Source organism: Spea bombifrons, chromosome 9 (genome assembly GCF_027358695.1).
Source record: "Spea bombifrons isolate aSpeBom1 chromosome 9, aSpeBom1.2.pri, whole genome shotgun sequence".
NCBI classification, from domain to species: domain Eukaryota; kingdom Metazoa; phylum Chordata; class Amphibia; order Anura; family Pelobatidae; genus Spea; species Spea bombifrons.
The window spans coordinates 6,325,519-6,353,050 of NC_071095.1; the positions used below are offsets into that span (position 1 = coordinate 6,325,519).

Here is a 27,532-nt window from a genome sequence, read left to right on the forward strand (position 1 = left end):
TATTTTTGATTTACTGGGGAGCTGGCCCTTCCTGGCACAGCTAAGCACCTGAGTTCCTGTGGGGAGTGAGTGCAGATTCCTAATTCTGGTGACTATACCATTGTATTTATCAGATGTCTCGTGTTGGGCTGACATGTTATTTATTAATATATTATCGATATATTTATAATATATTTAACAATCTTTCTTTACTTATTAGATATATTTGTTGGGTTGACTAGCGGGAAGACAACCTCCTATAGGTTTTTGCACCTGGTATATTCATTGGTGGGTGAGGAAAGGGGTAAATGCGTATGTGAGACTCCTGCCGAATCCGCCCCCCCTATGCGTTTTCAAGGGGGACACTTGGTACATTTAAAGGGACCTTTCAGCTATCCTATGCATTAAACTGTATTTAAAGTTTCGATGTTAAACACCTAGTGAACTAGATAAATGTAATTCCATGTTGACTCAAGGATTTATAATTGTTATCTTTCATTTTGTGTACCTTTTTTTTCTTCTAAATACCGTAAGCACACATTTGTTATCCGTTAGCTACCTACCTAAACAGATCAATGTGAAATGAAGGCTTTTATTGTATTAGTATTTATAGCACCGAAATTACTTAGAATAAAAGCAATCTCGCCGTACATAAAATAAAAAGTCAACAATAAACCAAACATATATATATATATAATATTTTTTTTTTGGCCGAATTCTATATTTTCCAAGAAAAAAAACCCAAAGATTGATTTCGAAGTATCTGTTTACACACAATAAAAACTCTAATTGCCTGGCCGTTAATGAGGTTGTTTTTCAGGAGGTGCTGTGTGTTCACAACACTAGATGCTTTTAAAGAATCCTGAATGTTAATCATATTGATGACTCTATAGCGGAAGGATGTGTGTCACCATTACTGACCGCAATTATGCCATATAGCCAGAGTTTCTAGCTCGACAGGTAAAGTGCGTCCCATGCCGCTTTCTGCAAACGCTTTGCTTGCCTGCAACTTTGCTTAAAAGCGTCAAAGACAAGCAAAGATTATTGATACATTTGTATCAAGTTTAAGCCTCTTCTGTTATGGAAAGGAGGTAATAGTACATGGGAGGCTCTAGTTAGTTGCATCATTTTCTTTTATGAAGCTCCATCCACAAGGTTTGGGGTAAAAAGATTAAAAAAAAACCAACAGTAGCAAAAGCCAACCCGGGCGTTTGACAGATAAGTGGAACAGCCTCCAAGAAGAAGTGGTAGAGGGTAATACAATGAGGGTAATAAACACGCATGGGATAGGAATATCGGCTCCTTAATCTAAGACGAGACCAACGACTGATTAAGCAGGGGGAAAAAAACAGACCAGATGGGCTGAATGGGTCTTATCTACCGTCAAATTCTGTGATATATTGATTAAAATATAAAAAACACAAGCTATAGGCACTTTAGGGAATTACTTTAATGATGCTAAAAGCCGTGCGGGGGTGGAGCCCCCCCCCCTCTTAAAAAGGGTTATTTTGTTAATAATGTTGTTATGATTTTTTTTTCCTTTTTTTAAATTTAGTCAACAAAGTAACTTTCCCTCTCTCCGCAACAAGCCTTTTGACTTCTATCCAATTAAGTTACGCGGTTCACTGCTTGCTTCCCGGGAGCAATCAACTTTGATAGTGATAAGGCAATCAGCTTTCTGCCAATGGCAAAGGGCTCGACCCGAGTGACAGCTCTGATTTGGTGAATCGTCCTAGGGGAAAAGAAAGGTGTCGTACATTCCGCTACGAGGCCAGCGAGTTATCCTGATACCAATCCTTTAGGTTCCCCTAACAGCAATCCTCCAGATCGGTCCACCTCTGCCTGTTCAAATTAAATTTAGCCGACTGCACATACAAAAAGACTTTTTAACCCCTTAAGGACAATGGGCGGTCCCAAAACCCATTGAAAGCAATGCATTTTGAGCCCGTACATGTACGGGCTTTGTCATTAAGGGGTTAAATGGATGTGCTTTTTTTTTTTATTTCTAAAGATTTTAGTGTTTGTTCTTCTGCTACGTTGTCTACTCCTTTTCTTCGCAAAAACAATTGATTTGTTCAGTGGGTTTACCCGAAAAGCCGTCTTTTTCTACGCATTTCATTTTCTTTGAATTTGCGTAATTCTTTTTTTAACCCCTTGACTGCTAACGACGGCATGGTGCCGTCGCTAGCAGTCCCAGTCAGGTGCTAACGACGGCACCATGCCGTCGCTAGCACTCTCCTACCTTGATGGGGGTCTGTGGACCCCCATCACCACCTAGCCCGGCGATCTGCCCCTCATTTTGAAGGGCATCACTGGGACCACCCGATCCGGCCGGTGACGTCGCGCGTAATGACGCGATGACGTCACCGCGCAACTTTATTGAAAACTGACAATTGTCAGTTTTCACGGTATGGGGGCATGCTGCTTAGATGCCTGTATCTCAGGCATCTGAGCAGCTACAGACCCCCAACATATACCGTTGGAAAGGTAATCGCCTCACCTTTCCAACGGTATAATGCCTGTAAAAAAAGAATAAAAAATATTATGTTAAAAAAATTAAAATGTACAAAAAAAGTAAAAAAAATGATTTGGGGGTCTCTAAAGGCAGATAAATAAAGATCAAAATTGCCTAGAGACCCCCAAATTAAATTATCTAAATATAAACTGGTTTAACTTTAAAAAAAAAAGTTTAAGTATTCTAGCTAAATGATCACTGTGGTAGCCAATGTTACCACAGCGATCATACAGCTATAAAAAGTCACATTCCCTTTTTAAAAATGGTCGATACTAAATTTTAACCCCATGATCCCTTTGATCATGGGGTTAAATTTAGCCAATGGTAGAGGAAGGCAATTTTTGAAATCCAGATGAACTGCAAAAATCTGCCATATAGCCTGTAGTACGTAAGTTAACCATGTCATCCCTGGAGCCCCTTGCATTTTTACTGCAAAACTTATTTTTTGCTGTAAAAGTGATTTTTTTCTCCCTTTACGATCATCTCTTTGGGATTGTAAGGGGAAAGAATGGTGTGTGTGCTTCTGTGAGTGAATGTATGGAAAGTATGGTGTGTGCTTCTGCGAGTGAATGGAGATATGAAAGGCGTGTGAATGATCAGTAATTAGGGTTGAAGCCTTGACATGGCATTACTGCTCACGTAAGAAGTTAAATTATGGCACAAAAAGTACATATTTTCAAAAACTACACCCCTCGGCGCATCAAATGAGGGGCTGCGTGTGTTTCTAGGACAAACCTGGAGTGCGCAAAACACAAATGAACATGTCGCTATGGTTAGAAAAAACATATTTTCTAGCCAAAGCGACATATTCCATCATTATCTGTGAACTTAACTTTTGTCCTAGAAATACATGTAACCCCTCATTTGAAGCTCCAAGGGGTGTAGTTTCTTGAAATGTGTACTTTATGTACCCTAATTTAACTTCCCAGATGTCTCGACCACCTTAACTTCAGATATGGCAGATTGGAGAATCTTGTTAAAAAATTGTCTTAAAACATTTAGGGGTGATGCCTGCAATTAGACAGCTCTAGACAGCTGGGAAGTTAAATTATGGTACATAAAGTATATATTTTCAGAAACTACACCCCTTGGCGCATCAAATGAGGGGCTGCATGTGTTTCTAGGACAAACCTGGAGTGCGGAAGACATAAATGAACTTGTCGCTTTTAATTTTATTTATTTTTTATTTTTATTTGTGTGATATTCACTTATTTGTTGTGCAAGTCAGATTTGTGATACAAATACAAATAAGACCTCATTGGCTGCGGCTGGGGGTGTAGTTTCTAAAAATATATAGTTTTGTTGGCATATTTTAACATCCCGGGCAGCTAGAGCTGTTTAATTGATGGCAGCCATGCATTAAATTTAAAGATGAATTTTGTGATAGTCTAATAAATTTAACTTTTAGCAATAAAATATTAGAAAAACACAGTCTACTATTCTCAATGTCTGTTTATTTTAGACCGGTTACCTACTACAAATATTTAGCAACACAGGTTTTGATATTAGAGTTTAGAAAAATAACATTACAAACTAGTTTTTATTGAGTTGGAAGTGAAAAATTAGACTTTTTTCCCATTTTTGGTTGTATTTTGCAAACCTAATGAGACATACACATATAAAAATGGTATATTTGGAATCTGCTGGGTGTGCTGAAAAAAACAATATATGGTTTGTATAGTTTATTCCCAAGAAATTTACTTGAAACACGTTTAAACGTGAGATGCACCAAAATGCCGAAAACTAGCTTAGCACCAGGGTGTGAAATGGCTTAGCAGCCAAGGGGTTAATTTAAATCTGCTAGAGCAGAATGAGATTGACATGTACAGTTACTACATTTCCATCCAACCACAAAAGCAAAAGAAAACACCTTTTAATGCATCATGAGCCTGCTGGGAAATTTTACCTTTAATCTATTTTTTAAAGTAGAAATAATTAATCATTTGATTAATTGATAGATTATTTTGCGGTGTTCTAGCTAGTTAATTTTTTTTATTGGAAATTATATTTTTATAATTGCTCTAGAAAATAAATTGTGTTATTAAACACATTATTGTTTAATAACCAGGTTGCTTTCAATTCTTGTACCTGTTATAATCTTTATTAACCCCTTAAGGACAATGGGCGGTCCCTAAACCCATTGAAAACAATGCATTTTGAGCCCGTCCATGTACGGCTTTGTCATTAAGGGGTTAAAAAAAAAGAAATAAAATACACACATCGGGCTTAACACGGTGACCCTTCTACAATCCAGACCTGAAGATTGCACAACAAAAGCATTACCAAAAAAACATTTACTAGCCGCTTAAATCCACATGAACATTTGAGGAGTGTATGTCACAAGATCACACTTCAAATGTAATATGATTAGATCAAAGGGAAACTTCTAAATAATGTTAGTGCAGGTCGTTGCCACAGCAGAAGCTCATTGCAGCCAATGTGGTACAGCCAGTAGTTGTAGCTGATGTTTGTTTACTCCTCTGTGTAACATATTTGTTTTGCTTTCGCAGCCAGGGCCGGCCCTACAATGGAGCCGACTGGGGCAAGCGTTTTTTTTTTGTTGTTTGTTTTGAAGCGGAGGAGAGAGGGGCGCGAGTCTCCCTGCTCGGTCTCGGTGCCGGCTTGTAATGATGAGCGCCGGAAGTGGCGTCAATTTCCGGTGCTCAGCATTACAAGCCGGCACCGTGGCAGAGCAGCAGGGAGACTCGCCGCAGGACTCTTTAAAGGTAAGTACCGGGGGGGTAAATAATGGCGTCAGCGAAGTTTAAAATGACGCCCACCCCCCCGTGCGCCGGCGGCGGCATTTTAAACTTCGCCCCAGGCGGCGTTAAGTCTTCGGCCGGCCCTGTTCGCAGCTCTGTGTACAGTCTGGTTTTGTTATGGTCTAGAATGCCGTGTTCAAACATGGCCATTTAAGCCGAGTTTAGGCTCTATAAAAACCATCATTGTCACTATTTATTAGCAGTCATAGTCAAGAACCCACGCTCAATATTTGACACGTAATCAAGGTCTGCGTGCTATACTCAACGCCAGTGCTGGCTAACATGAGAGTTCCAAAAGGGTCCAACCAGACCCTCTACGCACATGCCCAGAAAGCGTTCCCATTGGTTTAAATTGGAGTTCTGTCCTGCCACTCATTAGCTGCTTCTAGCAGCCAAAAGTGGAGTGAAAACTTTACCACAGAAGGGGGGTACCCTGCAGCCCTGGAGCTGGAGCTTCTCCCGACGGTAAGTCCCCTACAGTTAAAGGATACATAATAAAGTACTTGGATATACATTCTTCATTGGTGTGGCTGTCGGGGCCATTAGACTGTCCCTTTAAAAACAGCTCCTTTGTGCAGTTTACGAATCTTCGCTTCTAGTAACTCAATCTTTGTAAAGATTGCAATCTGGCGTGTCTGTTCTGGAGCAAAATCCTGTGATACTTTGAGCTTGCGATAACATGTGTAACCACACGCGGACTAAGCTGGTCACGACGAGAGCTGAAATACACCATAGCAACACTAAGATTGCTCAGTGGGCATAACTGTGAAATAGATTAACTTTAACCAGTATGCTGTTTATAAACGTTCTCATCAGACCACCAATTTTTCCTCTAATCCATCGCTCCCATAATAGTATATGCGGCACAGCGTGCCATCACTTAGCGCGATACATTTTTTTTGTGAATTTCTTTGTTTAGGAAGATTTTTTTTCTAAATATGTAATTTGCTCTGAAACTTTTTTTTCTCATATGAATTGATGTCACTATTTTTTTTTTTATGATTTGCAAGATAAACCGAAAAGGCACTATTATAATATTATATGATTTTAGATTAATAACTCCAAGTTGTGACATAGATTCCTGCACCATGCATCCGAAGTGTCCGTGTTTAGGGGCAGTCAGTCTGCCCCCCATTTTGTCCCCAGGGGTCTTTCTTTTCTAGGAGCTCAGAAACACCAGAATATGGGTTTATAAGTAAAAATGCGCATATAAAATCTGTCAGTAGGTCAAACAGGCACATGTGTGATCATTTTACATGTTTCAGAGCACCAGATACCCCTGCGAGATGCCATCTTTACTACTGGGCATCAGAATATATAACTATACCTGGGAACTTGTGGGCTCTGGCTACCCAGAGCTTACCCTTGCGGGACGCAGTGAGGTCTGCCCACTGACGTCAGTGGGCTTTCCTGTCGACTTCAGTGGGTGTTCCCGCTGACATCATAGGAAGCACCCCCATTTGGGCGGGGAGTGGGGTGTGTAAAGACCCCGTGACCTGGAGGAAGCAGCACTTCTGGGTCAAACCCAGAGAATTCCCAGGATGGATATAACATTATAACCTAGTGTTACTCTTTTTAATAAACCTTGACATGGGTGGAAGTAAGCAATGGAGGCTTGGCCAACTCAGCGTGGTCCTCCATAGTGTTAATAGTCAGGTTGGGTCTCCCTTTTGACCGGTCCATTGGATAATTGACTCCCTGTTATGCAGCAGAGTGGTTCCCAACCCCCTAGACCTGCCCCCCCCAAGACCTACGCTGAGGCATTCTATTTAATAATCTTCAAGGCTAAAAATTTTGCCATATTATTACTTTACTTGGATTTTTATGGCATATATGGCATTCTTACGGAATATATCACTTATGCGATTTTATCGAGCATATCTGAGCTTTCCCCTTGGCTATATCTGTATATGTTTCTTAGCCCACCATGACATCTCAGCGTCTTAGCAGTGAAACCTAAGACTAAGCCGAATGCCTTAAGGGGACCTCCGTGGCATGTTGGATATTTCCAGTGAAGGTTACTCGGGTGAATAACCCTGACATAGCTTGCGGAAATATCATTTGAAAAGATAGAGGCAAATTTCATTAGGTGACACTCTTTTTTATCCCCAAAAGCACATGGGATTCTCTTTTGAGTAACTTTAATTGCATAGGACATTATTAAAAAAAAAAAAAAAAAAAAAAACATAATTTATTTGTATTTATTTTCTAGTCATCATATTTGCTAAAGAATGGAATTATGCAATTTATTGATAAGCAATGGATTAATAATTACCATATTTGCTTGATTATAGGACGACCCCCCAAAAAAGAAAAAAAGAAAATGCCTGAATATAAGACTACCCTATAAGAAATAAGTTTTACTAGTAAATATAAATTCACATGTAAACAATTTATGTCATATTTAATAAAAACTGATTGAGAAAAATGCATTTTTGTTTTTATTTCCTTTTCTTTGCTAACCTGCCCCCAGTTATGCACATCTGTCCCCCAGATATGCCTTATACCCTCTTATATGCCACTTTGTCCCACAAATACCTTATACCCCCTATATACCACTCTGCCTCCAGATATGCCTTTTAACCCCTCTATATGCCACTCTGCCTCCCAGATATGCTTCTTGAACCCCTATTTGCCACTCTGTCCCCAGATATGCCTAATACCCCCATATATGCCACTCTGCCCCAGATATTCCTTTTAACCCCCTATATGCCACTCTGCCTCCCTGATATTCCTTTTAACCCCCTATTTGCCACTCTGTCTCCAGAAAGCCCTTATACCCCCATATATATATATGCCACTCTAACCCTCCCCCGACATACCAGTGCTTCCATAGACTTCTCCCCGTGCTTCAGATTCCTTGGTGTCTAGTGGGGCAGCCGGTGGAGGTCTGTGCAATGCGGCAGACAACCTCTACTGCTGCTGCCAGTACTTCCACCGGGGCTTCTATGAATGAAGACCGGAAGGTCATGTGATGCCGGCACTCCGTCATAGAAGCCCTGGCGGAAGTGCCGGCAGCAGAGGAGGTCGTCTGCTCGCATCGCACAGACCTCCACAGGCTGACGGAGAGGAGGTCCCCTGCAGCGCTGCGGGGGATCTGGATCTTAGTGTTGTAGTCAGACCTCTATTTGAGGTCTGATTAAAAGACGACCTCGAGCATTTTCTCTGAGAAGAACCTCGTCTTATAATCGAGCATATACGGTAATTAATAATTATTATTATTAATAATGATATAAGTATTATTAGTCTTGCGATTTATTTGTCATCTGTAGGATAATTATGAACAGTGTGATCTTTTAAAGAAAATATAAGACATTTAGTACATTTAAATATTAAATGTTTGTGTGCCACATTCAAATGGGAATATTGTGGATAAATGGGGTGTTTTGTTTAGGGAAGCCCCCCCTTTTTTTATTAACCTCTGTATTAATAAAACCCCAGAATTTGGGTCCTTGTCCAGTTTGAAACAGCTGTTCCATTATTAACCGTGTTCTTGTTATGAAAATTGAGAATGATTTAGGGTGACATTATTCAGCTCACTGAAACATTTTACAAATGTTCACTGAGCAACTGACAAAACTCAACTTGACTCATGCCTAAATTAGAATCACGCATTATCTGCTGGACAAAAAAAAATGTCTCTGTTCATACATTTTTCACAGTAGAAAGATTTAAATGTATGTGTGAATGGCATTCGCCGGTCTCATTATGCACCGAAATTCTACGATTAAACATGGATGTTTCTTCAAATTCCATAAATTGAAATTGATTTCATTTTTTTTGGGGGGGGGCAAAAATAAGTTAAAAAAATGAAAGCAAAGTGAATGTAAAAAAAATTATAAAATTAACATTTATCAAAATTGGATTTTTGGGGAAACTATGACTATGGCAAAAAAATACTCCTGCGGGGGTTAATGGTTAAATCACTTCCTGACATACATCAGATATTTTTTTTCTGCAAAAAGTATTTTTTTTTTTATCAAAGCTAGGCAAAATCTTAAGTGGGAATAGCATGATTTTTGACTAAATCAATTTCAATTTTTTACGGCGTAGTTAAACTAGAGGAATTCTCGGTACTGAATTTTGAAGTCGCAATAGATTTTTTTCCTTGTGGAATTCTAACTGCTTTGTCTATAGCCATAGTTTTGTGTGCTTGGAAAATGCAATCAAAGATATCTATTAAAAGGGTGAAATCCAATAGATATGTTCTTTTTTTTTTTTTTTTTTCCTTCAATCTTCCAAAATATGTAATTTGACAATGTTATCCATTTTCAAGAATTTTCATCAAACCCGTGATATTTCCTGGTCCGCAATCCGTGAACCGTAAAAAAACGGAAGGCGTTAGACAACGAGGCTCTTAAAGCAACCATAGTAATGATGATTATGGGGCACACAGAGATTTAGTATAAAGAAATGCATAAAATCAGTTAATTTATGCCGTTCTTAAAGATAAATTATGTATTTTTGCTTCTTTTTTGAATATTGCATTGTGACATTTTTTTTGTTCTTTAACCATTTACGTGATAACCAATCCATGGCACAGAAAGGGTTATCTTTTTAATCACAAGCTATAAAATTTCAATCAGAGCGTGAAAAATGTGGTGATTCACTCACTATTTGACACATTTAACGAAACCATTGTAATTTTCAAGTCATTTAACGTTCCAAGGATACTTGAGTTTTTGCTACTTCTCGCATCACAGACTACGACAAACTTTTGCTCATAGGTTAATTTTTTTAATGATTTCAACGAATAAAAAATATAAAAAAATTAAAAATAATTGATGGATTAGCTAAATGCAGGATAGGAAACAATTCCCAGTACTTTTGAATACCCAAACCCTCTCAAAAAAAATAATAATTTAATAATGCAAAATGTTGTTTTCATAATTTTCCAGGAAACCCTTAATTGTCATGTGACACGAAACAGACGCCATTGTAAATGAAAAAGGTTCTTTAAGGCTTTTGTGTGGCTTTTATATTAAAGCAGTAAAAGATATTATAGTTTTGTTTTTTTTTTTTTTTTTTTTTATTCTAAACTATTGAAATTAAGATAATTAACACATTTGAAAACACAAAGTATATTCTCTAATAAACTTTTTTTTTATGGATTGGAATACGATGGTTGGCCATGTTTCGTTGCGTTTGGGGTGGTGGGAAAAAGGTTTTAAATAACATTAAGGTCCAGATCTAAGTCGATTTACTTATCACCAGAGTGCTTTAATTTTATTTTACTTCCTTTAAGTAACGCTTTGATAAACTTTAATGTAATTTGTTGGCATTCTTTGGAATCCCAACTTTATTATTAAATCAGATTGAATTAGACGATGGCTAATGGCCTAAACGTACATGGCCACCGGTGGCTCTAAAGTGTGTAGGTGGGATGGTCCTGCTCCTGATGGTGCCCCATTCCGTGGTTGACCATGATGTTCCAACTTGGACACCTTAAATGATGGAGGATATATAGTAAATGGGTTTTTTATTTTTGGTTCAGGTGTACTTGAATATTTTTTTCCTTGATTCAACAGTCAGGTCAGATTGTTTTTGCAATCAGATAAAGGACCTGTATAAGGTTTGGATATAAATATTATTATTATTATTATTACTATTATTATTATTACTATTAATATTATTATTAATATTGAGACAGAAAAACAAAAATTATACTATGTATTTGATAATTATAACACCTTATCTATATTTTATACAATGAAACTAACAATGTTTTTTGATGCTTGCTCAGATCAGGTGGACCAAAACAGCAGGAAGTGCATCTGATAGATTTCAAGACTCCAGCGTATTCAACGAGACATTGAGGATTACAAATATCCAGAGACACCAAGGGGGCCGATACTACTGTAAAGCAGAGAATGGACTGGGCTCTCCAGCAATAAAGTCGATACGAGTGGACGTGTACTGTAAGTAAACAGTATGATCACAATCTACTTTTATAGCCATATAGCTTTCCACTAGTGGTGGATGGGATTGAATTGACCAATAATCTGTGCCTACTCAGTACGAGACATTTAACCATATATCACCGCGCCCGTCTATGCTTTTGCAGGAGTTACCATAATAGTAGACGAAAAGATCTGCTTTATTTTGCCCAACTCTACATATATTGGTGAACAGATGGGCAAACCCATTCCTACATTTAGTTTGGATGATCTCCTGGTTTTTACCCCCCCCCCAAAATATAAAATAATTTGGCAGATAAGGGAAAACAATATTTCCGCGTCTTTAAATATAGGGGACACACATGTAGCCATGAGCATTTCAATGAAACATTTCCCAAAAGGTAGTGTGGTTACTTTGTTTATAGTCAAGAGATGAAATGATATTGCGTAAACTATGTAGGTGAGTAGGCCAGCAAGTAATAAAGTAATTGTCAATGGATAGAGAATTCTCATCTGTTGAAGTTTAAAGACGTTGGACAGAAATCTATTATCAATGACCGTTGACGTCACTGGCGTTGACCTAGTCGATACAAGTAGAGTAAGAGGAAGACACACAATTAAGGTTCCGTATGGAAGTCTGATGAACAGAAGATTCATAGATGGAGATAGAAGAAGTCAAATGGAATAAGTGGCAGTTCTCCGAAACAAAACAAAATTAGGATATGTAGCTATTTGTAGTTTTATGATATATCCACTTTAAAAAAATTCCTATTAAAAGTTAAAAAAAATATAGAAATCAAAAAAGCGAGACCCACGAAATCTTAAGTTTGCCAAAAGTTTGCTAGCCAAAAAGTATTCACTTCTTACCTTGATATTCCTTATAATGATTTTTTTTATTTTATTTTTTTATTTGAACAATATTTCAACACTATGTGCTCTATATGTATTTTTTGAAAAGAAGAAAAATGTGTGTCTTGTAATTATAGTAGTTCTTTTTTTTCCATTACTATTTAAATATAAACATTAAAAAAAATGAAAAGTTATTGACAACCCGCATTTTTCCAAGGATTGCTGCACCTTAACCTTGGAACATACAATATTTTATTTTATTGACAGCGGGAAAAAAGGCAAACTCACTCAAAAAATCTTTCAAACGTAGAAATATATGTCTTTTGCTGAAATGTCATTCATTAAAAATTAAATTCACCGGTTCAGAAATAATCCAGGGGAAGTATTGGCCAACAGGCCAAAAAGAAGTTTAATGTTATGTATTTTGTTGGCTTAATGACCTGAGTATAGAAATCACGCGTGGTTGCCTTAAATTTTGTTGATTGAGCAAACATAAGTGTCAGTGGAATGAGAGAAAGTATAATATAAATGGGGTGAATGATGGGAGTTGGCAGACGAGCGGAATTCAAGAGAGGTAATCTAACGCCTGACATTTTAGTGGAGACCAAGAGCGAAGCCTCATTATTCCTTTCATTTCAGTGCATGGGTTCCTTTCAGCCATTAATTGCAGCCATGTCATTCTCAAGGACTTATAGAAGACTTTCTTTTCTTTTTCACAAATGGAGGTCTTGTGTATTAACTGACAAGTTGACAGAACAGCTTTGTTCAGACATTGAAGTGGAAAGGGAAGAATGTCAAGATTTCCAAGGGTCTTCGATAGAAGAGTTATGTTAGGGCTTGGAAGATCATTCTTTCTTGATGTAGGTAAGCCAACTGGTTACATGGCGCTAGTCGAGCTGAGGGCAAAGCCTGACGCAGAGGCCAAGTTCATTGAGCCAAGTCTGACCAGCCCCAACATAAAGAGGGTCTTCGTGAACATATGTACGGATGCTGATGAGGACCAAAAACGCTCTACAATAAAAATGGGAGCTTTCTCGACCCCCAATCTTAGTCCTTTTCTCTAGTTAAGCAAGGTTGAGCCTAGCGTTGGGCTCAGGCCAACACCAGCTTAAATTCTTTCTACTTCTTTAGCCTGGGATAAACCATTCAAAGAGTTTGTATAATAATTAGTCGTCTTATTTCAGATGGAGATCCCTATAGATTTCAAAATGTCATAGTATACAAATGTTGAATATGTGCATTGCATTCACATTATAACTCATTATTCTCCCTGCAAGGAAAGAGACATTTCTATAGAATGCACATGTATTACTGAAAAATGTAATTTTAATTTGTGCGCAGTTTACCTAATAATTCATATATTACCATATTTGCTCAAATGCTCTGAAAAATACCCCTCGTCTTATAATCGGGGTCGTCTTATAATCAGACCTCAAATAGGTCTGACTATGAGATGACTAAGATCCAGATCCCCCGCAGCTGCAGGGGACCTAGATCCTCCTGTCTACCCCCCCGCCCCACTTACCGGTACTTCTGAGTCCCCGGTGTGTAGCTGGGGCAGCGTGTAGCTGTCTACGCGATTCGCGTAGACAACTTCCGCTGCAGCAGGAAGGAGGTGTGGCTAGCAGCGGGGGTTGTCTGCGTCCATCGCGCAGACCTTCCCCGGCTGTCAGAGATCAGAGTTCCCCGCACCGGTGCAGGGAACTCTGATCTCTGACAGTCGGGGAAGGTCTGCGCGATGGACGCAGACAACCCCCGCTGCTAGCCACACCTCCTTCCGGCTGCAGCGTAAGTGCGTGGGATCTACACGCTGCCCCGGTTACATGACAGGGAAGTCAGAAGCACCGGTAAGTTTGGGGGGGGGCAGGGGAGTGTTAAATGGGGGGCATACGGCATTTCTGGAGGCAGAGTGCTCTGTGAAATGCCTTTTAACCCCCTTAATGCCACTCTGCCTCCAGAAATGCCTTTTTAACCGTCTATACGCCACTCTGCCTCCTGAATGCCTTAAACCTCCCTATATGCCACTCTTCCCCATAATATGCCTTTTAACCCTCTAAATGCCAGAGTGGCATATAGGGGTATAAGGCATTTCTGGAGGCAGAGTGGCACATAAGGGGTCAAAAGGCATATCATGGGGCACAGTGGCATATAGGGTTAAAAGGCATACCACGGGGCACAGTGGCATTTAGAGGGTTAAAAGGCATATCACAGTGGCATATAGGGGGTATAAGGCATTTCTGGGGCAGATGTGCATAACTGGGGGGCAGGTTGGAAAATAGAAGGAAATAAATTCTTCTCAATCATAGCTTTTATTAAAAAAAATAGTTTACATGAATTAACATTTACTTGTAAAACTTTTTTCCCATAGGGTCGTCTTATATTCAGGCTTTTTCTTTTTTTCCTGAATTAATATTCAGATTTGGGGGGGTCGTCTTATAATCAGGGTCGTCTTATAATCGAGCAACTACGGTCATTTAGATGCAATGACTTTATTGTTTTCAACAAGGCTGCCTAAACCAATCAGCAGCAATCAGCAACTTAACAACAGGGGAGAGATAACTTGTCTATTGTACGTGTATAACAATGTTGCCAATAGACTGTATTATAGAAACTCTTGGTGTCCCCCTTTCTTGAAGACGAATGGAAATGTTTTACTGGCAAATCTCCTTTCCCACGGGAATTCCTTAAAACAATTTCTTTGCCCTTCTTAACACAGTAATAAGATTGTTATGGACTCTTAGCAAATAGCACTTTGAAACTAAGAGCATAACTGCAAATTCCTCTTCCCGATGGAGCGAAGTAGCAAAGCTTGTTCAACGTGGGTTCAGTATATCACTAGTTAGTTTTACTTTACCGAGAGGGTGTTAGGTAAGTGCCACAGCCTCCCTGCAGAAGTGGTAGAGGTTAATAGAGTGGGGGAAATGAAACATGCACGGAATAGGCAAATGGCTCCCGAATCTAAGACGCGGCCAACGATTAATTTTAATAATATTTGAAACCAATGACAGACTTCACGGGCCGAATGGGCCTGATCTGCCATAAATTTTATATACACATACATACACACACCTATACATACACACACCCACATACATACTCACACACGCACACACCCATACACATATATGTATTATATATGTATATATACTGTACATACACCAGTGAAAGAAATAAGTATTTTTATACTTTTCAACCAATACATTTAGAGAATAAACGCTTGGTCACGCCCTTTTTTTTTTTTATTTATAAATTAAACTCCGTCGGGCCAATACGAAGAAAACGAACTATACTATATTTAGAACGGAATCTGATTTCGCTGGATAAATATAGGTAATTTTAGGAAGTATTTTGCAACTCTAGCTGAATGAGGCAATCAAGTCTCCTTTCAGCGCCTGAACACACTCATTTTAGGTAGGAGAGAAAAACTAAATTATCGTATAAACATCGCCACAATCTGGCGCAAACATTTTGTGCCATTACGGCTGAAAGCATTGCTTAGCAAACAATTTTGGTGATTTCAGCTCATCAGTTTAAAGTTGGCTTCAGGATTTGCCTTTCTGAAACGAAAAATGTGATTTGAATCTCAATGTCTTATTTTCTTCTGTCACATATCAGGGGACTCGGCAATTTTTTTTTTATATTTTTTTTAAATCAAACCGAAATGCGTAGCCTTATGTATAAACAGCAATCTTCGTATAAATATTCATCAAGCGATCATCAACAAGTCTTTTTTTTTGCTACTAAAAACTCCTGCCAAATAACTATATTTAATGCCGACTGGATCAATTAGGCTTAATTACTCTAAAAAGGCCTGTTTTCTTCTGCCGCTGATAATTAATACGCTGCAAAATATACTCATTTTTTATTAGGAAATATGAGGTTCAAAGGGGCAGCCGCTCTCTGTTCACCTGCAGCAATCCTTGTTCTTCCTTTTAATACATTTGAGTATTTTCCATTCTTACTGAAGTTATTTTGATCATCTATGTTTCCCCAATTTTTCATGTTATTTTCTAGTGTTCTTATTTAAAATAGATTAAAAGGGACGTTTTTGCGTAGACAACTTCCGCTGCAGCAGGAAGGAGGTGTGGCTAGCAGCGGGGGTTGTCTGCGTCCATCGCGCTGACCTTCCCCGACTGTCTAAGATCAGAGTTCCCCGGCACCGGTGCTAGCCACGCCTCCTTCCGGCTGCAGCGTAAGTGCGAGGGATCAACACAGTGCCCCGGCTACATGACAGGGAAGTCAGAAGCTCCGGTAAGTTTGGGGGGGGCGGGGGAGTGTTAAATGGGGGGCATAAGGCATTTCTGGAGGCAGAGTGCTCTGTGAAATGCCTTTTAACCCCCTTAATGCCACTCTGCCTCCAGAAATGCCTTTTTAACCCTCTATACGCCACCCTGCCTCCTGAATGCCTTAAACCTCCCTATATGCCACTTTTTCCCATAAAATGCCTTTTAACCCTCTAAATGCCAGAGTGGCAAATAGGGACATAAGGCATTTCTGGAGGCAGAGTGGCACATAGGGGGTCAAAAGGCATATCATGGGGCACAGTGGCATATAGGGTTAAAAGGCATATCATGGGGCACAGTGGCATTTAGAGGGTTAAAAGGCATATCATGGGGCACAGTGGCATATGGGGGGTATAAGGCATTTCTGGGGCAGATGTGCATAACTGGGGGACAGGTTGGAAAATAGAAGGAAATAAAACCAAAATATTTTCTCAATCATAGCTTTTATTAAAAAAAATAGTTTACATGAATTAACATTTACTGGTAAAACTTTTTTCCTATAGGGTTGTCTTATATTCAGCCTTTTTCTTTTTTTCCTAAATTAGTATTCAGATTTGGGGGGTTGTCTTATAATCGAGCAAATCCGGTAATAATAATAATGTAATTAAGGGCTTGTGACTCACATAGCACATAATGTAATTCCAACAATGGCCATATGGCATACAAGGCAAATGCCCGATGGGCCCGATGCCCGATGGTGGCATACTTTTGCCGCTGTGGCATAGCTGCTTCAGGCTGGGGACGCAGGGCTATAGATTGGGAACCTATAAGAAACTAAGAAATGGCAGCTGGCCTTCGGGTACGGATTTACAGTTGTGAGTTCATCTTTTAGCCCAGGGAAATAAGAAAAGCAAGATTAAACCGATGGCCTTGAAACAGGAACAGGTGGCTGTGTCACCAATGTCATTGACAAAGCTAAGACAGATCTGAACAAGAATCGTAAAAATGATTGAGTGCGCTTACCCACACCACCACAAAAAATATATGGCCCACCCGTAGAGCAATTTCACCCAAATTGGTGAAGGAGGGATCAGATCTTAATAATAAGGAACAAACAGAAAGGGACTCCAATAGTGTAATGATGTAGTATAGCTTCAGGATATGTACTGTATAAAGTAATCTTATACAGTACATTACTCCGAAATTCAGCATCCTATTTTCTCCATGTGGTAGAGACTGGCATATGTTGGCCTAGGCCAACTAGGCCTAGGGTAGCTGGTCCTCTTGGGCGGTTAGGCTCCCTGTTGTGGTTCTGGCCAATGGACCAGTTGAAATGGAGATCATATCCCGGTGCTCAGCAGTCATGATGACGCTTGTGACGCTGCCCTGGTTTAGGCTTCGGGCAGCACCACTGGATAAGGTGGTATCTTAAGGCAAAGTGAAAAGGTAAAAACAATGGTATTAGGTCATTGCCAAATGCCTTGTTGGCAAACCCAGTACTGGTGGAAGTTTGGCCTGTACAGCCGGCTGCACTTGTTAATACTGGTGGTGAAAATTGGGAATTATTGCGTGCAAAATAGCAAAACAGTCATTTCTAAGTAAAATTCACAGATCCCATTTCCTAAACGTCATACATCAGAAGCTGAGTGTCAATCAAAGTGTTTGAGAGCATCTGTTGCCACGCTTCCATCATTCGCAGCTCCTTCTGTAGTTGCCAAAATGCTTTTTGACACTGAGTGCATCACCAACGTACAAGCCTTTTTCTTTAACAGATTTTTAATTAAAACCCTGTCGATATTACAGTATGATGGTTAAATTCTATTTTAATTTGTCAAGCAATAATCGTAGATGATGCGCAAACATCTATCCAGAGGAGTATTCCTGTTGACCTTATCATTGGAACGTCAAACATCAAATGCCCTTTTGTTGCAAAAATAGTCATGTTTAATAACATTTCACTTAGCTTAATTTAATTACTGTGACTGTTTACATTTCAAGGTTCTTTGAGACACATTTTAAAATGGTAATAAGGTTATTCCAGGCAGGGCAAGACAAAATAGCTAAACTATTTAAGCAGACGGCCTAACTCAGGGTAGCACCACCAGCCGCCCTCACCGGGTTACCTTCATTACGGTTGAGAATGGGGATATGACATCATATCTTAGCTCTCCGGTTTTTATAGAATGGGTCAAGGGGGCGACGTTGTGGCACCCACTTCCCCATTAACAATAGCGTGTATTACGGGATTACTCACCAAAGTCAGCTGGTCCTACTACCCGAAGCCTGCATGGTGGGTTCCAGGTATCTAGAGCCAGAAAGCCAGAAGGTATGGTGATCTCCCTTTTAACTTGGCCCTGTTAAGTGGCAGAGGGGCCTATGGGTGGATATGCCACTGTATGTAGGTTATCTAAGCAAATGGTGAAAGAAATGCTCCTCCAGAAGTTATCACACTCTTTCATGGGAGCATTGAGAAGTGTGAATAAAGCTGGAGAACCTATGATGTTCCCTGAAACCTTGCGTGTGCTGGAAAATCATGAGCGACCACATCACATATATATACGTCACATCGTTCATTACTTGGTTTCCACAAGTGGTACTTATGCTATCATGCTAAGTGTCGGGAGCTCCTGGGATTCTTCTAGTTTTGTTTCTAGGCATCGACGGAGAAAATCGTTTCACCTGTTCTGGAAAACATAATACATGTCGAATAATTTGATGTTACTATAAAAGTCTCACAATTTGCAAGAAAAAATATTAGAATGAAAAAAAAAAAAAGTCTTATAGATAAAAAAAAATACCCCGTGTCTGCTATAATAAGCCAAATACACTTTTGATATTAAATATTGAAGGAAAAAATGATATAATATTAAAAATATTAAAAAAAATATGTAAATAAAATAACAATATTTAGATATTTTTGATATTAATATTCACTGCACAATGCAAGGTACAGAGGTACAGAATTCTGAACCATGAAATGTGCTGAAATTTTCTTTGGTTGTATTTGCCAGCTGTTTAATTGTTTCTCGCTGTCATTATCTACAAAGCAATTATACATCCATAAAGACTTCTGAATTAGCTGTCAAGGAAATATTGACCACTGGAACATTTAATTAACGTACACTCTGGCAATCTCTTTTAAATCAAGAAGATGAACATCAGGCAACAGTCAGCCGCTTAACAACAGTTATATACTTCTGCTGTAAAACTCTATATAAAACTCATTTTTTTTGTTTTTATATATCCACGTCTACACCCCGTAGTGTTACATACAAGTAGTGGGCGACATCGGATGTTAAGACGAAGAACTCTCCTGCATGTTCTCAAAGTCTAAGGAAAGAAGACAATGGAAATATTTTACGCCCCCTATTCCGTCCCCTATTCTCCGGGGTACAATAGTCATCTATGGTCATTGCCGTTGGCCTTCATATGCATTTAAATTACCATAGGGAAGGATCCAGGGATTTTTCTGACGGCCGTTGGACCCATGAAAGCTTTTCTTTTCTCAAAAAAAAAGAAGTCATCCCAAGAAGAGACTTTGTTGGCCTTCATCTACCTTAATGCAATTCTGAGCATTTTAGAAGAGCTGAAGTCAATGGATTTGGGCCTTTATTGGGTCTGATTATGCAATTTATATGTGACTTCCTATAAATGTATAGAAAACTATTTTTCCTGGTCAACTAGTCAGAGATTAGGAAGATTTTGTTTCTATCAGCATAGATCTATCTTCTCCTACCCCTCGGGTGCAACTATTGGTAAGGTCACCAGTTCCTCAAATCAAAACGTATTACCCTATCAATATGGTGACCAGTATGGAGCTAGAGAAGAGGAGACTGAAAGTTAACCCCTTAAGGACAATGGGCGGTCCCTAAAACCATTGAAAACAATGCATTTTGTCATTAAGGGGTTAAACTGGACATGGAACACAACACCATTGGGAATGAACTACAATATTTAGGGTCAATTGATCAAAAGAAGAAGAGAACAAAATATTTGGAAATGAGACCCCTGACCCCTAGGTGCATTACGAGCCTGTTATCTTGGGTGTTGCCCTGCCGCCTTCGAGACATTGTCATTGGTATAGTTAAAAATTTAAAAAAAATGCTAAGGGTTAAAAAAAAAAAAAAAAAATGATTGGTTAACTGAAATATTGGACAACAGTTCAACAACAGAAAATATTAATAAATTATATTAATAATTCCAGGAAAAAAAGATAGGGAAATATTTCTCTAACTAAAATACTGTATATCTACCCCGTGATAAATGTAAATTAAATTTCAAAAATAGTTCATGGAGACAGGCCTCATCCGTAAAAAGATTTGATAGGGGTGTGTGGTTTATCACAAATAAAGAAATGGATAAATCCTTTATGCCAATTTCACCAACACATTCTCAAAAAAAGTATTTTTTGAGAATACGTGGGAATTATCCTTTTTTTTTTTTAAATTCCCTTACGTTATATAGAAACAATATGTATACATCATTTTATTGATTGTTACATTAAAATTACTTTCTATGGCAGTATAAGTCAACTTTTTTTTATCTATAGTTTTAATCAACAATTCGTGAAAAGGGATAATAAAAAAAACACACGAAATACATGAACATACTTTAATCCAGACTCAGTATCTACAAATATATTTTTACTATGTTAAAAAATGTTATGTTTTGCTTTTTTTTTGCAGAGTTCACAAAAAAAAAAAACACACGGACAGAATTTAATGGCTGCCATAACCTAGAAGTCATCTCGGTTCAGCACATAGTTTAAGAACACACTTTAAGCTTTCAGCAGGTTAAAAAAAAAAAAGTTTTTCCTCTCCAACAACTTTGATAATGTTATGTTCTTGGAAAAATTACTTTAAGGTTTGACAACAGCACAACCCTTGCTTTTAGATGGTGGGAAGATAGCTGATAAAACGGAATGAAGATGACTTAGCTCATGCTTTTGTGAAAATCGTCTTCTAAACCTTCGGTACAGAACGCTGACGACACCTTAAAAAAATGTTCTTTTGGAGATATTTAGTTGAAAAATCCACGTCATGAAACTGGGATTTGAGATTATTATTTTTTATGAATGAAGACAAATATAAGAAACTTCTGTTTTACAGAAAGAGTGGTGGATCTCAGCTGATCGCCATACCTAGAAGCTTTCCAGGGTGAGCCACCTGGAGTGCTTCCTCTGTGAGGGGCGTGGCTTTGCATGAAGGCAGGGCTATCTCTGTAAGGGGTGGGGCTGGCTGCACAAGGGGCTGTGCAGAGGCGGAGCTGGGACCATAATGGAATGCAACACATTTTTTTCAATTAAGTAAATAGCGATATTCCCATATATTGCAAGGAAATTAAAGTGGAAAAAAAACACAGATATCATGACCTAGTCATTTATAAACCGGGTTAAAATGTATCACTGCTTTTAGCTGTGTTTTTTTTTTCATTGCAATATATGGGAATATTGCTATTTAATTACTTGTGATTGACAAATGGAACGGGCTCCCAGCAGAAGTGGTAGGGGGTAATACAGTGAGAGAATGTATACATGCATGGGATAGACATACGGCTCCTGAATCTAAGACGAGACCAACGACTGATTAAGGTTTGAGTCTTTAAAGCAGGAGAAACTGGCAGACAAGATGGGGGGGGGGCCGGATGGGTCTGATCTGCCGGTAAATTCTATGTTTCTTTGTTTTATCTTTTTTGTTTTCCGATTGCAATTTGTATTATAATATTGTATTGCTATTTAATTATCAATTATCTATGATACGTTTATCGTTGAATTCAATTCAATTTCTTTGAAACATGCACGTGTATTCAAGATCGTTACGAACAATGTTATATTTAGGATTAGGTGTATTAAAAACAAATTAACATATTGTCATTGATCCCATCAGCTAAAAGAGAAAAAAAAATGCTTCTTTTTAATGGAATATTATTTTTTTTCACCACGTAATAGAAAGACCCACGGGGCGATACTGGTAACGTGGTTAATTTTATATAATTTGCATAGACAAAGAAATAATACATTTCTTGTTCCTCTTTTTTTTATCTTTCTGTATTACATAATAACATTTTCATACTCTTTTATAAAATATTTTTAGATAAGGAACTTAACCTTCACCGATACAGCTACTGTTATACTAGACATTCATCTTCCTATGTCTCCTTTTGCACCCTGGGAATGCTATAACCGTGTTACCTTGGAAACTGCAAAAAGTAATTGATAAAAAAGTATTGCTATGCTATTGGTGCAACCCTGACTACCACCTTCTACAATTATTTCCCCGTTATATTTTATAAAGCTAAAAAAAAGACACAAAAGAGAAATAATAATAACAATACAAATAATAATAATAATAATAATAATAATAATAATAATACAGAAACAAAGTGTTTTTTTCTTGACGGCCATCCATATTTAATTCGATTTTCCTGATTTCCATTTATGGGTAAAAGATACAACACTTCACATTTAATCTATATAAGATTACTAATGGATCATCTATTACACCAAAAAACGATTCAGACAAATGTATCGTTTCATTTTTTGGTCCATTTGTTTTCGGACAACGAATTTCGTTTCCTGATCTTTAGGTTCATATGAAATTCGGAAGACTTTTTTCATTCGGATATAAAAAATGTTGTCACTCACACTGTCTCCAACACTCTCACTCACTTTACCACACTCTCATTCACTCTCTCTCACATTCTCATTCATTCTCTTTCACGTTCTCGGCCTCCTTACCTTTTCCACCGACCGGTTCCATGTTCCTGTCTCCTTTTCCTCAGCTCTGCTATTCCTCTTGCCTCTTAATGCTACAGAAAAACAAGAAAAGGCAAGAAAAGAAGCAGAGCTTTGGAAAAGGAGATGGGGACACTGAAGCAGTCGACGGAGAATGTAGGGAGTAGTGCGAGAGTGCTTTTTTTTTTTGTTGAGGTCCCTTCTCTTTTTCAGACAGGGTTACTAATTGACAAAATTGGCAAATGTCTTTAAAATTACATTTCATATGAATCCAAATGCTCAAGTCTAGCGTCTATGGTCTGGGCGGCTATTGTAGTGTGTTGGAGATTGAAGGGCAATATATTATTGTGCTAAACATGCCTGGAAGGATCAGGGTCAACAGCTGAATACCAGACCTCTGGGGCAATTATATATTAATGGGGGTATATCATTTGGTTTACCCAACCCACTGCTTAATCTGCCCAGTGTCTGCCCCCTTCTATTTTAATAAGGAGCAGTCAAATCTATGCACAGCTAGCTCTATCTTTGTACTCAAATTCCACCTCCCATATGTAATTTGGGCAAAGAAACTACTGTTTTCAGGAAGGGTGGTGGATCTTGGCTGTTTTCCCCCACAACACATGAACTTTAAATAAAATGGAAACAATATGAATTCCTATAGTAGCCAACTTTCTTACTACTCATCCATTCCAGTTTCCAAATGGAGTAAGAAGGTCAGCCATCTTTGAAAGCCTATGTCATGGTGCTAAATGACGGGCCTCTTGAACACATAAGTCAACAATAACGGTCCTGGATTTGTCTTTTCTAGTTTTACATACATTTTATGACACCCAGGGTAATCTCTAATACTTCTCAATATTTAATAAAATATAATGTGTATTTTATACATTCTTTTTAGACCAGATGCATTGGCAGCACGTGAAGGTAGTTTTAATGCCGCAGCTGTCAATTTTGTCTGCCAGCAAACAAGGATTTGCAAACATCCATAACCTTTTTTTTTTTTTTGTAAACCACAGAATCCCACCTGAGTGTTTTATTCATATTATATGAATATTATCACCATAATAAAATAAATACTAATAAATCGAGAAAACAAAAAAAACACATTCATATAACTGATTTCTTATATTATATTGCCTAGTTTGAAAATATATTTAACCATTTAATATATCATGTAATAAGACTAAAATGTTGGCTTTTATTTTCATTTTTATACAATATGGAATAGAGTTAATCATGAAAAAAAATATTATTTTCCATCATTTTCTGCCAACAAATTAACATAACATATCCAATAAATATTACTTTTTCAGGTTATCTTTTCTTTCTTCTTCTTCTTCACTTACGGGGATGTATGACGTATTAGAGACGTCTCAACGATATTCCTGGAAGCAAATAGTCTGTGTATATTTAAATAAGAAAAATAAATTACTTTATATTATTTATTAATCATAAGAACGAAAATGTTAGTGAACAGTGTAATTCCACATTTTGTTGTGTGCTCGGAAGCCTACTTGTCACTAGTATTTGCCATATTTTGGAACATAATTGTGCGACCGAGCATGAAAGGTGTAAGGCTTAAACATTGTTAAATGTATTTATTTAGCCTTGCAGAAAGACGGCTTGCTATGAGGCATACACAGTACAGCATGATGGGGTTTTTTTTTCTCATTTCTCCCTTTTGGCGTACTCTTTAATATAATAGATTAAACAAAATAATAAATAAAATAATTTAAAGGGATATCTACAATGAAGATCGTATATATTTATATATATTTAACTTTAATATAGTCCAGTATCTCCAACATCTATGTAAAAAAAAAAAATAGCCTTAAATTTATTTATTTTCTTTTCCATTTATTATTTGAATTTAAAATAAATAATTTTTACAAATTTTAAGTTTTCTGTTATTTTTACAGAGGTTTCCTTCAGTTCCCTTTACGTGCTTCTTGTATTATATGTATTAGGTGGTGCAATCAGGCATTAGTTTGAAAAGGTCATCCACGATGTTTATTAACTTGGGTTTCGGAGGATTATATTGGGAGGACCGGATTCCGGGGGCAGATAGGGTATACCCCGGTGACGGTAGGTTTAGCATACGTACCCCAAACCCTTAGAGGATAGAGAGGTATAGCCGTTCCTCCGAATACCCTGTAATTGTGCCAGACGAGAGCGAGAAATGATCCATGAAGCCTCAGCCGTCACAGATCGCTATGCTGTGTTCACCCTCGTCTCTGTAGGACCTCCTTGAGCAAAGCAGTAATGACTTCAGACTCAGTCAGGCTAACAGAATGAATCCTAAAAAGACCATGAACAAATTTAACTTTGAACTGTATAGTTTATACGTGTATAACAGTATATAGAATGTATATATATAGTAAATTGTATTGGAAATACATGAGATAAAACAGAGATATTATGGCCCGGGTAAATGACTTAGACTTATCTCCTAGAAATTCTTTGACATTTTCACTATCCAGTCCCGTCTGAGACACATTTACCCATTCTTAGAACATTTACCTTACCTATGGTAAGAGCACAGAAAGGAGCTGGTCAGGGACAGTCTGGGGATTAAAATAAGTCCTGGTACTTTAAGGCCAGCAGCCGATGAATGACATATGTGAGGTCATGTCTCTCCAGCCAATAGCTGCACTCTGGAGGACCAATCCACACAAGAGGCAGTAAAGGCAAGTGAGGGGCGGCACTGGGCATTGGCCAATGGGCATTTCCCCGTTTTGCTCAATGGCCGGTCCAGTACTGGACCAGTCATCGTGTATCTGCTTCAGGTTATAGCATTATATCTTCATTTGCAAGCAGACCAGGGTGGAAGTTTACCCCTGCCTACCTCCCCTGGGTACATAGGTCCCACAGCTGAAATACTCTTTGAAACTTCGATACAAGACATAACTCAAAATACCCGCCACGAGCATCCCACGGCTTTCTCTAGTCTCAGTCATGTTCCGAAGCCTCCTTTACCACCACATGGTTTACTTGTAGTTGAGTTCTATAAACTTTAAAAACCTATTGTATTTGACTTTGTTTATGTTTTTTTTAGCCGTTTCCACTGATAACAAAGTGCGTTCAAATCACTTCTGAGCCAATGCATTCTTTTGTAGTTTTACAAAGAAGCCCCGGTGAGGGAGTTAGTTCCTTAGAACCGTATAGATAAAATGATAGAAATGTCCCTAAGTTCTACTTTTCTTCCACAACATTCTGCTATGGAGACATTTCTAGTCTGACTGCATTTCCTTAAGGAATATGGATGCTGTATGTCAGACTGGCAGCATTCAGATAGCGGACAGGGTTCGTGCTAACAGATTCATTTGTTGCATTTTGTATAGTTCTGAATTTTGAAACTGGTTCTTTTTTCAGATTTGGATGATCCCATTGTGACCGTACATCAAAGTATTGGTGAAGCAAAGGAACAATTTTACTACGAGAGAACCGTTTTCTTACGATGCATTGCTAACTCAAATCCACCAGTGCGTTATACCTGGAAACGTGGGGAAGAGATCCTGTTGCAAGGGTCCGATAAAGGAGTAGAAATCTACGAGCCATTCTTCACCCAGGTAGGAATTAAGGTATCAATCTCCTTTCTGATATTATCTTCTTCCATGTTGTGGTTATTCGATGCTAAATCTGTCTAAATCCATGTGTCCCACTTTCATCAAAACTCGAATGGCATGATTGGCATGATATGGAGGCAAGGAGTCACATAGTGCCCAGAGGACCTTCTGTCATCTCCCAACATGTCTAAGAAGAGGTAATAAGGAGGTTTACCTCTACAACGGGGCAAATCTCCCTTAAAATGGACGTTTGGTCCAATGAATAGGGTTAGATTTGATATGGCATTATTATTGACCCACAAGAATTAGCAGCATTAAATAATTCCGTTCTAGCAGAAGTCTAGTCTAGTCTTTGTGCTCACCCCAACTAGACCACCAAGGTTTGGGAAAAGATCCCACCGACTGCTAGAGAAGATAACAATGGTCCCAAAACAGTTTCAGCTTGGAGCCCCAAGTCATTGTTCTATACATCTGTCTTCTTCAAACCTTCTTGAAGTAGAACGTTTCTTCTTTATAACGGAGAGTGAAGTCAAGGTGTTGAAATGTCCAACTCTCCTTCAACCTCCTGGATTACTTAATACACAACCTATAGTATAGGATTTTTTTAAATGATTTTATTTTTGTGGTAGCATGTGTCTGGGATTAGGGATACATGTTTGCGTTTTTGGGGGTTTATTCACTAACTTATGAGTTGGTACAAAAATTGTGATTTCAACTACTTGACTCCACTATGACGATCCAACCCCATAAGAACTTGGCTGGCCCTGTATAATGTGTAGTTAAACCAGAGTGATTTCTTTAAAGTGTCCTCCCCCGTTGATTTTTGCATTATTATACAAACAAGGAATCATAAATCTATTTCTGTGATTTGCATACATAGTTATATTATCAATGTCAACATGACTATCGGATTATATTTGTTCTGTTTATATTAAGAATACTCTCACCTTTCAAACGTTATTCTGGTTTATAAAAATGTGAGAGAGGAGATGTGATCTGTTGAAATAT

The 27,532-nt window shown here is 38.2% G+C and overlaps 1 protein-coding gene across 1 annotated transcript in view; it reads left to right on the forward strand.

Moving 5' to 3' along the window:
• Positions 1-27,532, forward strand: part of MDGA2 (MAM domain containing glycosylphosphatidylinositol anchor 2) — a gene marked incomplete at its 5' end in the record, with an annotated part of 232,745 nt that overhangs the window by 129,096 nt on the left and 76,117 nt on the right. The window contains 2 exons of the mRNA XM_053475433.1: positions 11,000-11,174; positions 26,331-26,527. Of these exons, the coding sequence (XP_053331408.1) occupies positions 11,000-11,174; positions 26,331-26,527 (372 nt within the window). The remainder of the gene's footprint in view (positions 1-10,999; positions 11,175-26,330; positions 26,528-27,532) is intronic.